The following is a 17,134-nucleotide window of genomic DNA, read 5'->3' on the forward strand; positions in this document are numbered from 1 at the left end:
TGCAATAACTCACTACGATGCCTCCTGCCGGGGTGGTGCGTTTGACCACGCCCTCTTTACATGGCTCCTTAAAGACACAGGCTGCCAGCGTGGGGCCCCCATGGGCGTCACTTCCCCTCAAAGTTAAAGGCGTCATTAACACTGATGACATATTAAAAAAATAAAATATAATAATAACAAGTTAAAAAACAAACAATTAAACCGCCTCTCCATACTATTTCAGTGGGCTAAAAATACATAAATAACATATACCACCAGTCAAGAAAACATAGCAATGTTATACTTTCAACCAAAGTATAGGGTTTTACACTTCACTTTTCTCTGTGTGATAATTGTAAAAGAGAGAGGAAACACGCCAAGTCATCCTCTGGGAGAACAGCGGACACAAAGGAAGTGTGGGAGAGTGAGGATGTGCATGCATGCAGTGCACGGGAAGCAACCTCACTCATTATTTACACATGTGAGGAAAGCGGTTGAAAAAGCTTTCGTGGATTTGTCATGTTCTTCAATCGCTGAAGACCTTTTTTGAATGACCGTGTGTATTCCAGGCTGATCAACTGCCCTCGTGTCTGACCGTTCATTAGTCCCTTTTGCAATGGAAATGAGTGGGAAGCAGCTATACACCCCGAGGCTGTGCACGCTTCACCCTGAGCCCCGAAAGAAAGGAATGTGTGAATACAATTATCATATGTCACACCCCTCCACTACCTGGATAGAAAGGCTTTCCTCTTTTGTCTTTTACAGCCGTTTACCTACCAATGCTGCTGTTGAAACTCACTGTAATGTGATGAGATGCATGCAGAGTGGCCGTCACACACATTCAAAAGTCATTTCCTGCCTTTGGCTGCATTCCCAGTATGGTCTGTCCCACCAGCTGATGGGAGAACAGGATTCTTCATGATGGACATTTGACTGTGTGACCTTTTGTCCAGGAACAAGCTGCATTCAAATTGTACAACTTTGCTTCTTTTTTTTCTTTCCAACGTATAACCACGCCCCAAAAAGTATAAATTTTACCACTCTCCTCTATAATGACTGACACACTGAAAACACTTCACTTAAGATTAATATTAAATGAGTGTGTTAACAGGAAGTTTCCCCACAAGATGACTATCTATCTCTCTCTCTCTCTTTCTCCCTCTTCTCCAAACTGAGTGAAATCTGAGAGTGCGCTTCCAATTCTAACGATTCAACACGATTAATGCAAAAACCTGCATTTACATTCAGCTGGCCTGCAATCACATTTCTTCTCCTGGCCATTATCCTGCTGTGCAGAGTGAATACTCCCATTTCATGCAGCCAGTGCTCATTTAGTTCTTTAATGCAATAAAGTTGAACATAAGCAGCAGGAAGCTAAACTTCTCAGCGACCCATGAAGAGCAATAATCCAGTCTGCTTGGTTCTATGCGCTGCTTCCAGTACTGCAACAGTCTCCTATTGTTGCAGCTTTGTGTATTGCATCGACAGCTTTGACAGCTCTGTTCAGTGGTCCAGCAGAAGAGGGTGTTTGTGCAATGGTGTCTCAGCCTTTGCTTCACCAAGTGCAAACTATGCTTTTGATGTTTTTCAATAAGAAAAAAAAAAAAATCCATTCTTACTCTTGGACATTCAGGAACATCTTTAGTTGTCTGGCTTTTTTGGTGTTGAACCTTCTCCCAGATTGTACACGGTGCCCCTTAAACCTTTGCCAACGGTTTACAGCACCGGCAGTCTGGTGTTGTGTGTCTCTTAAGAATGGCTGTTGTGATGCCAGAGGATCAGATGAGGAAGCTGTGTGACGTAATCATTCATATCCTTTGTCAATCTTGTGATTTTTGTTGTTTCACAGCAGAGCGAGCGAAATAAGGATTCACCGCTGAGCCTAAAAAAGAACACATCGGGGGAGAGAAATCTGCGCCCTTTAACCTTTTTAGCAAATGACAATGACAATGTCGAGGTGGCACGCTTAGAAGGATCCTCTCACTCCAAAACAATTGTCTTTTCACAACGAAATCACCATCTGGTATTAAACTAAGTGAGTAAGAGTGGTGTGAAAACGGTAGGCAAACGCTTCCGTTTCCTAATGACAATCACATGACGACCGCTAATTGCAGTAATGGAGAGTTATGTCCTCTCCTGCAGGTGCAGGGTGTGAGTGCTAGTCGGCCATTGGATGTTGTCTTTGCGATGTGTTCCTTATTATTCTATCTTTGTTTAAAAAGGGACCGTGTACAGTTAAAACATAAATGTCACCATTTGATGCACTGTACCAGATTGTAGCTGCAGCTAATTAGCATATGTAGTCCCTTGACAGACCATAACAAACATAAAACAATAGCAAACAGTACAGGATTAAGACACAATACAACAGTATATGTGGTAAGGAGAACACACAATACACACAATGCAAAGCTACAGTACAGCACATTAAACGTAAGTAATATAAACTATTAAAAGTAAGTAATAAAAACCATTAAAAGTAAGAAATACGAACCCTAATAATTTTGCTCAACTGACTTTTTAGTTTATTCTTAAAAGTGCTGATAGATCGCAAAAGATGCAACTTTTTGACTAAGACACAGGCGGCGTGAGGCCACGCAGCAGTTCTCCTTTGTTGCAGACAGTCCTTTGATATTGGTTTGACGTGTCTGCGCTTTATGAACAAATACCAGTTCCACACAGGCCGGATGGGTTGAACAAGTACGCGCACAGGGCAGAGAGGGCAGTGGTGAAACCTATTAGCGAGCCGAGCTGCACAAAATGGATTATGATGCATAATCTCCACTTTATTGACGGCCCTGACTGTCAGGACGAAGCCCGCATTGACTGCATACGGATGGATATTTGACTTGTGAGTGAAATAACACCGGAGGACTTTTTAAAAGCTGTAATTTCCAATTTCCTCCCGTATCATACATCATGATTTTGTCCTCTTTTTGCAGTCACCAGTCGAGCTGAGTTAGCTGCGTTTAAATGTGCTCTGATGCGCTCCAACAAGCGCAGTCAGAATTAGGACACATTGCATAAGTCGGTCCCATGAGGAGATACTGAATTGAAATGTAAAAAATGTAACAGATTTGCTGATGTGAAGACGCATCTGTGCGCACGCGTGCGTGTGTGTGTGTGTGTGTGTGTGTGTGTGTGTGTGTGCGCACAGAGGATTACTCTGTGTGCCTCCTCACACTGAATTGAGTGAGAGTGAACCATAGTCACAGTTAAGTGTACAAAATTATCATGATTTTGAGTTACAAAGTAGAATTATTCAAAAAATATTACAAAGGAATATGTTATATTTTATTCTTAAAGCGCAGCTATTATTTAGCTGAAGAAACAAGTCGGGCTATGAAGTATACATGAGATGTGATATGATTTATCCTCTGAAATTCCAGACTTCCTGTTGGGGAATACTTTAAAGGAACAGTGTGTGCATCTCGAGTTGAGGCTGCAGACAGCAGGCACAAACAGGACCTTTACAGAACTAGACGAGAGCGGCTGATTCAATTAGATTACATGTTCATGCTTGTTGAACATATATATGGTCAGATTTTTACTTCATGTTTTATTGCAGTGACACAAACAAACAGGAGTGTAGTTGCCGTCATCTCGAGCATTCTGTACTTCACCTCCTCCATCTTAGCTTCCTGTGTCGTTGGAGGTGATATTAAACTACACCAACACATTCAAAAGTACTAATGGAAAGCACCAGTAACGTCGGAGCTCATTAATACTTCGATCTTTAATGATCCAGGGCCCGTTTTAATACCAGGTTTTGGTACCTTTAGGTAATGCAAACATGCAAATGGCTCTCATGGTCCGTTCTGGGCATGGCGGTGCAAGATGGCGGACTGCGTGGAAGACGACCCTGCTCCCTGATATAAATGGCCTTTTCTAAGCCCAATAATACACGCTGATTCTCAGTTTAAGGTCAATATACACTAATGAAAACATTTTATTTGATTCCATTTCTGCCTATTGATTACAATGTTACACAAAGAAAACCTTTAATGATTTACTTTCCGTGTAATGCCTCCTCAATAGATGTCTGAGGATGAAGTGTTTTAGTGCATGTTCGTGCACGTGAGCGTTGCCCCTGCGGTTAGCTCACAGCCGACGCTCAGCACTTGCTGCCATGTATGGTGGTTGCAGCTGATAACGCCGTCCGTTAGCATCGCTAATGGCGTGTTGAGAGGCGATTGAAATGCACCTGAAACGTAATTCCGGTGTAATATAAAACCTGTCATTCATTTACACTGCCGTGTGTTTCTTTTTTTGTCAAAGTAAAAGGTAAATAAAAATTGCAAACTAACTGTACCCTTGACTTTTCTTTCACTTTTTCCCTTAAAACCTTCCAGCCTGATCCCTTTGGTCCCCCCCCCCCCCCACCCCCACCCCTCTTTGCCTCGCTTCAGATCAATGTTTTCCGGCCTGAAATAAGGAGATTACCCATGGCGCACTCTCCCACCCTCCCTCAGCTTTACGGCAGGCTTGCTCAGATCAGGTTCTTCTTCCAATTCTTCTCTGTAACTCGTGCTCTTATGCATCCCAATTACGTCTCTGTTGTGCTTGAGCAAATCCGGTCATTTTGCTACTGTCGAGGGTCACGTATAATCACATTGTCTTTCAGACCATGCAAATAGGCCTACTTAGGACGGTCTGTGTGAAATAGTTGTCTGCAGGGTCAGATATGGTTTCTATGTCCTAAATTAATTGGTTCGTACCACTGTTTCAAAGCTTTACCACTCTCGCTCAAATGTCGGAATTATAAGTCACCTGTCTTATTTGCCAATTTATATTATTCTGTATTATATTCTAAAATGCGCATATGAGGCATGAAAAAAATACCCATTACAAAATAGAATAATTTATTGTAGAGAGCTACCATGAATAGGTCCATAATGTTTCCTTCATGATGTATACAGTGATGTTCACATTGGAAATTTGACAGATGATAATTTGGAGAGACTGTCTTAATTTTATACACTAATGGGTCCAACTCCAGCACAGCAATGTCCCATTCAACTTTTGTAAAGAACCAGCATATTCAAAAAGACTCGTAGAAAACAATCTCGTCATAACATGTGCATACGTTTGCATGTTGAGCATGAAACACATTGTCATCATATCAATGCTGATGCCTTATGAACACATAATCTCACATGACGATTCTCGGTGATGTATTTCATGTACAATACTTGTGTCCTGTTGCTGTCAATCATTAAATAAAGTTGATTAAATAAACATAGATACACCATCAGGCTGACCTCTTCTCCAGCCTCATGAACAAATACATAATATCACCGTTGTTATTTTTAATTTTTATTCTCCGTGAGATTCACGCGGTCTTATTTTTTTTTTTTTGTCTCGTCAAGAAAACACATTCCTTTAAAAAAAGCGTTGAAAATTAGATATTTCAGTCGGTTCACTGTTCTTTATGTTGCAGTAACCCACTTAAAGACAGTTCCTCTTGTTCTTCTTTGACAGCTATTAATAGCATATTGTTATGTGGTTGTGATGGGATATAATAATTTGAACCAAGAAGATTTGTGCTTTTGGTCCTCAGTATTCTGTCATAACAAAAAAGAAAATGGATGCACATTACAAAAGGCTGTACATCTACCGACATGAGTACCAGCACACGATCAACACATTACTATAAATGTGCCATGATGCTTTAATGTGATTCATAACATTGTCACTAGTGATGCTCTGAAAATGTTTATCTTGAAAGCTGACTGATATACATATCTGGTAAACAATATGAGCACATATAGCAAACACATAATGCAGTTCCAACAATGTTTAGGCCGAGTGAGAAGGTCAAATGCAGCCGAGGGCCACGGCGAGTCCGTTTCTCGCTATCAGTTCGTCCTTTGCCCCAAAGGGCCCCAAACATTATTCCATAAGAGTTGTTTTTTCCATTGTCTCAGCAAGCCACGTGGTCCATACTCTACCTGGTTCTCAGGTGGTTGTTTTTTTCGTAAAGCTCTCATATTAAACAACATTACAGTGTTTTTAAACCAGTTTTTTTTCTTTTTTTCAGAACCGTAAGTTCTGTACACCCTTGTTTATATGGTTGTACCTTCAAATAAATGTACTTAAGCAATGCATAAAATCTTTCAAATGATTGTCTTTTCATAAAATACAATGCACATCGACTAACCGTTCATACGGGCAACACACAGTCATTCGCACACACTCTTCACAGAGGAGAAAACGCTATTCAAGATGCCTGCAATGCTTAATATTGAGCAACGACTCTGTCAAATAGACAGAAAAGAAACAAAAAAAACAAAAAAAAAGAGAAAAAGAGCAAAATACAAACAAACCAAGAACAACAAAAAAATCAAAGACTCGTCCTCAGGGTCTTGTTGTTATTGGAAGGAGAGCTGTGTGTCAAACAAAAGAGGAGAAGCCCGCGGTAGGTGCCTGAGCGGCACAGCCCAGGCTGCTGGGGGGGCGGTAGAGGGTGCTGTGCTGGCTGGGGGGTTCAGAGGACAGCAGGGAAGGGGTGGGAGTCCGGCTTTCCTTAGACCTGAACAGAGTGCTCTGGCACTGGGGCTGTGGGGACGGGGCGCTCTGGGGGACGAGGGGGGGCAGAGGGGGCACAGGTGGTGGGTGCTGCCGTGACTCCTGCTCCACCAGGGGCTCGGGCTGGGAGTAGCCGTATGCCGGCGGACGAGAGACGCCCTTCTGCTGCCGCCGCCACGAGTTGTAATAGGTGGGGTCGCTGATGTAGTGGTTGACGAAGGAGTGGGTCTTCTGCCGGCTCTGGTCCATCTCGTATTCGCTGTCGCTGCCCTGCGAGTCAATCAGGGGGAGAGAGAGAGAGCTTTGAGAATGTGAGACCACCAAACAGACATATACCTTTCGGATGTTTACTACACAGGCAGGACGGAAATTGCTACGCCATCAAATCGAGGCCAATTCTACGACTGCACAAAACAGGGGGTCATAACACAGCCGGATACATCTACTGAAAGACAACTGGAAATCTATTAATCTGTGTGCAACTCTACGGGGGCAGATAATCACTTCTATTGAGCATCTTTCACACACCGGAGCTCATACCTCTGTGGAGCACAGAAGTGATACGTGTACACAAGAGAGACCTAGAATTGGACAAAGACAAAGTTCACAGGATTCATTTGCTTTTGCTGTAATAATAAGTTACTAATGTGTGTCCTGTCGCCCCTTCCAGCACACGGAACTGGCTGAGAAACACAAACAGTTTTAGAAAGAGGAAAAAAAAAGAAAGCAAATTTCTCTCGCTGCCCATCTCCTGCTCTGTTGGGACACGACAGCTTAACAGATGTTCGACGCGCCATTCATTTGCCCAAGTGACGGGTAAACAGTGGGAGGCCATGCAGAAGGAAAAGAATAGCATTAGTTTGTGTCTCCCGCGAGAGCAGCGTGTGTGTTCAGAACAATGTTTTGACTGCAGGTACCAGTCAAATTGGCGAAGGGGAACGGGCGCGAGTGTGTGGGAAGACAGATGTTCACAAACGGCTACGATCAGCTCCTCTGCCTTATTATCCCTCATCACTTGTAGCCTCCCTGTCCCCTCACTGGACCTCCCCCACTCCCACACACACACACACACACATACATACACACTGAGCGGAGACCCAGCAGCCAAGATTAATACAACATTTCCTGTTTGAGGAAAATTAATGAGTTGTGAAGACATTTCAAGACACACGAGACCTGCGAATTGGCCCCCGTACTTCCTTCCCGTGGGAAGAGAGATCGTTATTAAAAGTCAGATCCAGAGATGTCAGCCATGACTAACAGAGCATATTTAATTTTGACGTTATTCACTTGAGGCAAATGTTTTGCTTGACCGTCATATTCAAATATGCTGCTTAATAATTAGACATACATATAGTTTTAGCATCTAGAAAAGCAGTAATTATGACCCCCCCCCCCAAAAAAATAAATAATTAGGAGGTTATCAAGAAGACAGACACAAGTAAAAAGTTTTTTAGAGTTTGGAAAGGTTACGACTCAAACTGTCTAATTGTACTGTCTAATTAAGTTAATTTATATTCCAGACCTGGAGTGGACATGGGCTGCGAGCCAGGGTCAGTGCCTACCTGAGAGTCCGATATCTCAGAGGGTTTCTCGGTCAAACTGCTGCTCTCTGCCGGGATCAGGTCATTGTACTTAGTGCTGACGTCCTCGTCGGAGTAGTTCAGGCTTCCAGGACTGGGTCTTGGTGGAGACCTGGAAAGATGGAGTAAATGAGACAGAGAAAGAGTGTCTGTGAGAGATAGAGAGCAAAGCTGACAGAGAGAGAGAGAGAGAGAGAGAGAGAGCTAATGGTTGTATAAATATTTGATAATCAATATCAGTATTTCTAAAGCTCACAAAACGCCTCGTCACCAATCTGATGAGTTTAATGGTTCAGGAGAAGTGTACATCCACGTCTGTCCAGGAGGTCATTAGGCATTTGAGTGACGTTAGCGCATGAGTTCTTGAGTTATGGTCAAACACGTATTCCCTTTGTGAGGTCACCTTCTAATCTGTTCAACTTTCAGTGCAAGAGGACTTTTTTTTTTTGCTCAAAGTATTCCTGAGACCAGACACACAACCCCAAATCACGCTCGCCGACACAGAGGCGTACAAATGAAGACGCTTCACATCGCACATCAATATGCACGGACTCAGCATACGGTCTTTGATCGTGAACATTAAAATGAGCTGCTGTGTTCGGACGACCACAGAACGTATTTTTTTTTCTTTTTTCATGCATTCCTGGACGCATTTTGGTCGTCGGTCTTATTCTTTTGCCACTTAAGTTCAGCTTGAGTTCGGTTCACGTCGACCAAACAGGATCCTGTATGAAAAACGTATATGAGCATCTTCATGAACTGAACGGCAGCACAGATTGAGTCAGTCAGAGATGTAGACCTCCTGCAGAAAGGCTGTGTAACTAAGCGTGGCCCAGAGTTCTTTCATGAGCGTCGGTCAAGTAAAAGACTGCGTGCTTCTTTTTTTTTTAATCTCCAATCATTAAGTCCACAAAGTGAAGCAGAGAGAAACATCTGTGCAGACAATTATTTTCTTCTTCTGCAGTAATGACTTTGCTGTGTTCAAGGTCTGCTGGGATTGAATTGGATTGGTCAGAGGGCAAACACTGGACCTCACATCACTGAACTGCATCAGTGGGCTCAGTAGGCTAACACAGCATTAAGAGAAGAGTTTGCTCGGTTGTTTTTTTAGAAAAAGACTTTTATAAAGAATTTTATAAACTAGGCATGGCATGAAAGTAAATGTTTAAATGATCTGAGATGGAAAAACGTTGCGTGTGGGGGTCGGGAGGCAGAAAAGACAGCCATTAAAACACTGTGATGTCAAGTGTAATATTAAGGCATAAAGCGGACAAAATTGGTCGGCCTCTCAAATAAAAATGTATATCTTCTAAGATATATGCGGGAGCTAAACATCACTGGGAATGCTAAAGAACAGGAAGCTTAGGAGACGGAACACGACGACGACCATGAAAGGGTTGACGCGACAAAGAGACGTCTCCTCCGGGTTAAAGAGGATGACGTGAGGAGGCGGACTGTGACAAAACAACAACAACCACCTACTTAGAATTCAGACGCGGTCGAGTCAGACACTAAAAGGATGGGGCAACGTGAGCGTAGGGGAGGGACGATGGATCCCGCTACCCATCCATCTCCAAAATTGCTGCCAGCGAGCTTTGAATTATTTAGGAAGCCTTATCAGTCTTTTTCATCCCTCTTTCCCTCACCCCTTCAAATATCCCACAGGGAGCCCTCCCACTCTTCTTCCTCAGTCCACAGATCATTAGCAGGGAGTACAGTACCAGATTGGATCTCTTCAAAAGAGACGGAGCAAGTCAAGACCCTTTGATCCCCTTCTCGGGCCTCTTTGGTCAAGGAGAAAACAGCGCATATTCCGCTCCCCCTTCTAGCACATTCCACCGTAATGTGCAAAAGACAACAACTTTTCGTTGTTGCTGTGACAAGAAGCAGACTCGTGGTCTCCCATCCCCCAAACACACAACCGCATGACCGGCCACCCTATCACCGATCGTTTGTGACCCGTGTCCTTACGCGGGACATTCCCTTCGCTGCTTGTGCTCCAGAGATTGTGTAAATTCCTCTTATCTAATGTTTACCTAAACATGACCAAAGAGCCGGCCTGTCAAAGTCCTGCTGGCTGGGGGGGGGGGGGGGGGGGGGTGGGGGGGGGGGGGGGGAGGACATGTTCCCATACCAACGGCGGTGTACTCTATGTTGAGACGGCTCTCACGGCACTGCACTGGAGAGAGAAACTCTGGGCTGGAGACCAAGAGAAAATGGACGGCTCTGACCCATAAGCACCCTTGTTGTCTAAAGCGGTGACGGACAGACAAAGGGCAATGCAGAAGCTCACGAATGCTAATTTGCCGGTATTGTGCCGCCCCCTCATATAAATTGTTGCTTTTGCACAAAACACACGAATATCAACGAGGGGAGCGGAAGCAGGCTCAAATGGGCAGCTGAGCTCCTCGAAGAGGGGCAACACGGGTTGTTTATTGCCGTCTGTAACACAAGCACCGTTGCAGGAGAGTTAGCGACTGACCGTGTGTAGATGCCGTTCTTGCGGCAAAAGGAGTTCTTCACAGAGAGGCGCCGGTTGTTGAGCTCCAGGGCTGGGAAGCGGCCCTCGTCCAGGCGCACCATCTCCCCGTGGGTCAGAGGCAGAGCCGTGCAGTTGGAGTGGTTGCCTGGACAGGGGTATGAGGACGACACTGTGTGGGTTGTGGAATGAAATGAGTGATTTGTGATCTTCAGTCAAATCTAGATCTAGTCAAACACAACACAATGACACTCAGGTAAAAAGGCTTCAACTGGCATATATATATATATATATAACTAGATTTTTTTTTTTTCTGAACAGGAAAAACTTGAATTGATCAAATCTTTTAATTGCGTGTACGAAATAAAAAAAAAGAAGTACAAATTGTTTCTGACGTCGCTCAGTCATGGCCTCTAGACAAACAATTCAACAAATCAGCTTCATGGCTGAGCACATTGGGGAGGGGACGAAAGGGGCCAAGAAGCCCTCTCTGTGGCCCCTCACAAACACAGCCCTTGTCTCAACTGGTCTCACCGAGCCCTATTTACTGACCCTGGTAACCCTGGCACCTTGCTAAATGCTGACTAAGCTAAAAAGTCAATGACAAGAGGCTTTGGAAAGGCTTGAGCTGACGCCTTCACTTCTCCCTCTAAATGGCTCTCCTTCCAGTCCCACCACTCCGCCCATCTCCAGTACTGGGTGACTAGTCCACTTTTCAAAGATTACCCCCAGATGCCCCTCACTGTGATAACGTGCCAACCATTATGTGAAGTATTAGCTCCACTAACATTGATTAACTCGTGTTTTTGGGGGGTTGGAACTCTGATTAAGAGTTTCCAGGAGCAGAAATGTCACTTCGGATAATTCACAATCCTGAAAATTGGCTTCTTGATACAGTGGTGGGAGAGCCGTCGTTATATAATTACTCTCCGTCTGACTAATGATCTGAGCATTAAACCACTGCCAAGCCATTTATCCCAGTATTGATCCTCGCTGCAGTTAAACATGAACAATAATGTTTATTCACCTGCCTATGTCAGCTGTATCGCCGGTAGCCTCGTACGTTCATCTTTCCCCCGTCAGCCCGAACAATGTAAAGAAAGCCACGGTAATTTGTCTAATTGTGTGAGCCTTCACAATCCCATTTTCTAAACTACACTTTTTGGATGTGCCAATCGTTAACATGCAATTCTCAGCAGAGCTGTCCGAAGAGGAAGACAAATTCCAGTCAATAACCTAAGTTGCAGGATTACAAAGAGAAACCGAGACATTAGCGTGTTTTCCTACCTGAATCCGTCTTCTTGGTGTATTTTTTACTCTGGCCTCGGATGATGAGGATGAAAACGAGGAGGAGGATGAAGATGAGGCCCACCAGGGCGATCACCACCAGGAACCACCACTCCTCATAGAACGGAGACACTTTCTGGGCTGAAGACAACGAATAATAGACATTAATAAAAGAAACAAAAAAACAAAACGTTGCATTATTTTTCCAGACGAAAGTACCTGATATAGATGGGGAGGGGGCGCTGGGTGATCCATAGCCATAGTCGTTGACTGCAATTACTCGAAAGTCATAGGTGACCGCTTCTCGCAGCATGTCCAGGTTAAGTGTGTAGGATGTCACTTCTTTAGGAATATCTTTGATAAGGATATCCCACAATCCTTCATCTACAGGCAGGATGAGAACATATCTAAATAGGAAATACTAGCTGAGGCATAGGAAGCCAAAGACTGTTTGTGTATGAAGCTCACCTGAGGGTCTGGCCTCAATGACGTATCGCGTGATGGGTGCACGGCCTTGATCACCGCTGGTCCAATGCAATGTGAGGGCCGTGCCGTACCGAGAAATAAAGGGTTCTCCAGGAGGGCCTGGCGCTCCTTGGGAGGACGGAAACGGTGGATAGTTATAACGGTGGCCCTCCCTGATTCTAAAAGACGTTATTATTGGTAAGAATATCAGAACAAAAGCAGCAACGCGTCACAGAGTCAGAGATGCCCACCTTCTCCGGGCCCAGTAGTAATGTTGGCCTCTACCTCGGGACCATATGTGAGGGTTTTGGCCCGGATGCGATAGTTATAGGTGACGCCATCCGCCAGGTCTTTGATCTTCATCCACAGGGGGGCGCTGCCCTTCACATCTACTGTCACTATCTTACTGACACCTGGAGTGCGAGGAGAGGAGTCTGTACAGGAAACACTAAGACTCTAGATGCTGCTTTCTACAAGCGACAAACAGCAAAGCTTTTTGCGTATGAACAGAAACACAAAGTCACACAGACGAGTTACAAGACTACACAGACAGAGATCAGACACATGCATATCTTTGCATATAGAACAGCAAAAAGTCTATTATCCAGCGAGCCCTGTAGATATCCAGATAGAGACACTGGGATCTTTTTGTAATATACCAATTGATATTCCCTGTCTTAGCTGCTCTGTTCGGCTTTGCTCTGGGTCCATTAGCGGATAGCCGAGGGACCACAGCCGCCTCGGCTCAGCATTCCACCTCTGCTCCCAATTACTTGACAATCTGGTCCAGGCAGCCACATTTAGCCAGCTATTAGCCATGTTTCTCTCAGTGAGAGAGGAAGCTGTTCTCACCAGAGAAATCCAACGTATTTTTTTTATCAGCTATGCCATATACGTTACTGCGGGGCCTACACTCACCTGGAACAGATTAAAGCATGAGCTTAAACGCAGCATGAGTTAAAAAAGAATATGGTAACTAGGCAAGAGGCTGTAAATCCCAGTCTGAGGATGTCAAGGCATGGCAGATTTATTGGGCTCCAGACACCGTCTCTCACCATCGACCGGAGTGCAGGGCTCGTAGACCAGGCGGTAGCCCTCGATGATGCCGTTGGCCTGCTTGGGCTCCCCCCAGGACACATTGACCGAAGTGGTGGTCAACTCACCGAAGTGGATGAATCTGGGAGCACTCGGTGCTTATTGGTGGTAAAAGAAGATAAAAAAAGAGGAGATGAAAGTTGGATCATCTTCACAGTATATACGCAGACGACACATTAAATACAGCAGCTGCCTGGATACGCCACTTTTGAAATGCATATTCATAAAAACACGGCAAGCAATGTGAATTTAAGCAATCTTTATGTCACTCATTATTGACGTTTCTCTTGTGAGTTTTCATAGATTTAGCAATTTGGCAAAATTTCAACCGCCGTTACTTTCCCCATCGGCTCCAAACGCAATACATTTTTTATGGCAGGGAAAGCAGTACTATTACAGCATGCCATCTGATATATTCAGAAAAGATCAAACAAAGTCCTGTATGCTAGATGACCGCAAACAGGAATAGAGATTAAAAATGAGAGGTTTCATTGTTCATTGTTCTTTCCCAGAGCATGAATAATACAATGTGTTGCGCGTGTAAAAACAGGTATACCGTGTTGTGCAGCTCAGATCAATACTAAAAAAAAAAAAAATGATTCTATCGCCGTTTCAGCAAATGAGTCAAGCTAACAGGAAGTCGACATTCGAGTGCAAAATCCTGCTGTGACCTTGAACGAGAGCTGTGAGAACGTTGCCTGCTGACCCAACCCAGATCCAGCAAAGTGTCGGGATTTCACAACAATTCTGCATAAAATTCACAAAAGCTTGTGCTGGCTCACTTCCCAGTACCCCGCGGTGCAGAGAGCCAAAATTCCTGCCTGTTTTTCTTTTTTTTTGGTAGGTTCTCAGCACTTTGTACCCCTCGCCAATGTCACAGCCTTCAAGGGGGCGGAAAAGACACAAGTAATTTATACTGTAAACCATTTTTGTGCTGAAACCGCAGAGGAGGGACTTGCTAGCTCGTAAACACAGACGTCTTTTGTGCAGTTGCAGCCAAAAAAAAAAAAAACTAATCTACACGTGCCCCCCACCACATACTCTGTATTCATTGCTCCTCCGCCACCCTCGTGGCTTGTCCTGGATGAAGGGGCCAAGAACACTCGGATCCCTTTTCTGCTGTATCTCACAGGACCAAACTAAACTCTTTAGTGAAAATGTTCTATTTCCTGCTGAATAGGAGCGGTGAGTCTTACATTACTTGTCTTAAAGCTGCCACGCTGCAGTTCCAGTTTGCAGCGACAGCGACTCAAAACTAAAAGTACTCATCATCTATCCTGAAGAGAAAGCCAACTTTTGAGATACTACTCCACACAAGCACTTGAGCGCCATAGAATTATTATTATTTTTTGTTTAAATTAGTATCCTTGTGCAGACGACAGAGGGAGACAAAAAGAGGAAAGACACAACTGTGAATTGCTAGATGGTGTTGGCAGAATAAATGCCCAGTTTCTTTTGAACAATCACTTTAATCTCCTCAAACACATCTGGGATTTAGCCCCGCTCACCTGCTTGCTGAGTGCGCCCTCTGGTGGGCAGGGAGCGGGGCCCATCCCCGGCAGCGTTGAAGGCTGCCACACTAATCATGTAGGTGGTGTAGCCCGTCAGGTTTTTAAGCTTCACCCCGAGCTCCGGCAGGAACAAAGTACGCAGGCGCTCCGTCTCATTCTGGAGCTGAAACTCCCAGAAATAGATCTGCACACGGAGTAAAAGAATACATGTAAATATAGAAATAAGAAGGGCATGATGCAAGTTTGGCTGATTTGCAGTAAAACGGGAAAAAAAGAAGACATTTTGATACCTTGTAACCCTGTATGTCCCCATTCTGAGCCTCCAAAGGAGGGGGCTCCCATGTGACATCCAGCTGTGTGGCCGTTGAGGACTGGACCACCACGTTTTGGGGAGGGGACGTCGGGACTAGAATGGAGCAGAGCAATCACTTTTTGATATAAATGTTCCACATGACTGACTTTAACATTCAAGAAGTAAAGTTGAAAGGGAAGTAGCACACATGCTGCACGGGGAGAGATGAAACGTACCCGCCTCACCAACAAACACTTCCTGTGGTGCGCTGCTGGGTCCCTCCCCCACAGCGTTATACACGCTGAGACGGATCTCGTAGCGTTTGTGTTTACTCAAATCTGCGAGGAGAGAACCCAAAAGCGGCATTATAGTTGAACGGTTAAGATAAAAGACCCCGCAAAAAAAAAAATTAAGTTGCTCGGATATGGGATATGAGTGGAAGGGTTGGATGCTGTAAATTATTATACAGATTGGCATACTTGCACGGAACGGATGACATGCAAACAGATAGAGAGTGACAGAAGAGAGCCATACGGGGGATATGAGACTTACTATCCAGTTCATATTGGGTGAGCGAGGATTCACTCAAGTTCCTGACGCTGTAAGGAGCTGGAGTTTGGATGGAGGATGGGCAGGGTTGGGAAAACAAGGGTAGGGAAAGAGTGGCTTTAGTAGCTGACGTACACGGATGTAGAAGTAAGTACATTAAAAAAATAAATAAATAAAGAAGAAGCAAACTCACCAGTGAGATCGGCCCAGTTGGAAGAGGGACTGTTAACTGTGCGCACAGTGAAGCTGCGTAGCCGGTCGTAGTGTAACTCCCGGTACCGGACCCTGAACCCCAACAGGACTCCATTGATGTGATCCTCAGATGGAGGCTACACAAGAGAATGGGTTTGCTTAATGCCCAACACTTCACGAAAAACATGAATCCATCCCAACGTTCACGGAGCACAATGCGACAGCGTACCTGCCAACGGACCAGTACCGATGTGGTGGTGTGAGGTGTAACAGACAGGATTGTTGGGGCTTTGTCTGGGGCTAGAGAACATACAACAAATGTAATGTTGGCGTAAGCAAACCAACACAGCAGAGCAGAGTGATATATATATATATATATATATATATATATATATATATATATATATATATATTTAATTCAAACAGTCTGCTGGAGAACAGCTTGAGAGTAAACAAGCGCACTGTTGACGCAAAAGCATTCGCTGTGAAAATCCAAAGTCAAAACATCGATGTGCAGGCATGTTCAGCCGATTACAAAAGTGGTTCTCGTACAACTGAACGAAAAACAAATCGACGGGATGCCGACTGCGACTGCGGAGTCGCACGTTCTTACCGTCCTGCAGTGTCGTGATGGCCTCGCTCTCCTGGCTGTATTCACTGTCTCCAATGTCATTCGTGGCTTTTACGCGGAACTGGTATGAAGTGAAAGGCTTCAACCTTCGGAGAGACAAAGAGACGTGCGTCATGTACAGCGTACTCTGCCCTCCTCAATTCCTATTTGCTGACGCTTCGGGCAGGTGGGGGTGGGGGGGGGGGGGGGGGGGGGGATTTACCGATCGACGATGTAGGATTGTGTCTCGTGGCTGACGGACGCAGAGTGGACAGTCCAGTCGCTGTCCGGCAGCTCTCTGTACTGGACTGTGTAGTAGCGAACTGGGGAGAGGCCGTCGCTGCCTGGTTCCCATGACAACAGCACTCTGCGAGCCTGAACTTCCTCTTGAGGCACTACGGGACGGCTCGTCGGTTGGGGTCGGGCTGAAGGGCGCGCGCGCACACACACACACACACACACACACACACACACACACACACACACACACACACACACACACACACACACACACACACACACACACACACACACACACACACACACACACACACACACACACAC

The 17,134-nt window shown here is 44.9% G+C and overlaps 1 protein-coding gene across 1 annotated transcript in view; it reads right to left on the reverse strand.

Moving 5' to 3' along the window:
• Nucleotides 1-4,827: 4,827 nt before the first annotated feature.
• LOC117735010 (protein sidekick-2-like) overlaps nucleotides 4,828-17,134 on the reverse strand; it is a 34,300-nt gene continuing 21,993 nt past the window's right edge. Inside the window, exons 29-44 of the mRNA XM_034539396.1 lie at nucleotides 16,794-16,995; nucleotides 16,574-16,677; nucleotides 16,190-16,260; nucleotides 15,962-16,097; nucleotides 15,772-15,828; nucleotides 15,456-15,557; nucleotides 15,218-15,333; nucleotides 14,925-15,111; nucleotides 13,377-13,514; nucleotides 12,573-12,734; nucleotides 12,325-12,450; nucleotides 12,076-12,240; nucleotides 11,857-11,997; nucleotides 10,573-10,717; nucleotides 8,073-8,202; nucleotides 4,828-6,777 (exon numbers count right to left, since the gene is read on the reverse strand). Coding sequence (XP_034395287.1) covers nucleotides 6,373-6,777; nucleotides 8,073-8,202; nucleotides 10,573-10,717; nucleotides 11,857-11,997; nucleotides 12,076-12,240; nucleotides 12,325-12,450; nucleotides 12,573-12,734; nucleotides 13,377-13,514; nucleotides 14,925-15,111; nucleotides 15,218-15,333; nucleotides 15,456-15,557; nucleotides 15,772-15,828; nucleotides 15,962-16,097; nucleotides 16,190-16,260; nucleotides 16,574-16,677; nucleotides 16,794-16,995 — 2,387 coding nt within the window. The 3' untranslated portion in view covers nucleotides 4,828-6,372. The remainder of the gene's footprint in view (nucleotides 6,778-8,072; nucleotides 8,203-10,572; nucleotides 10,718-11,856; nucleotides 11,998-12,075; nucleotides 12,241-12,324; nucleotides 12,451-12,572; nucleotides 12,735-13,376; nucleotides 13,515-14,924; nucleotides 15,112-15,217; nucleotides 15,334-15,455; nucleotides 15,558-15,771; nucleotides 15,829-15,961; nucleotides 16,098-16,189; nucleotides 16,261-16,573; nucleotides 16,678-16,793; nucleotides 16,996-17,134) is intronic.

This window comes from Cyclopterus lumpus, chromosome 8 (genome assembly GCF_009769545.1).
Source record: "Cyclopterus lumpus isolate fCycLum1 chromosome 8, fCycLum1.pri, whole genome shotgun sequence".
In the NCBI taxonomy this organism is placed as follows: Eukaryota; Metazoa; Chordata; class Actinopteri; order Perciformes; family Cyclopteridae; genus Cyclopterus; species Cyclopterus lumpus.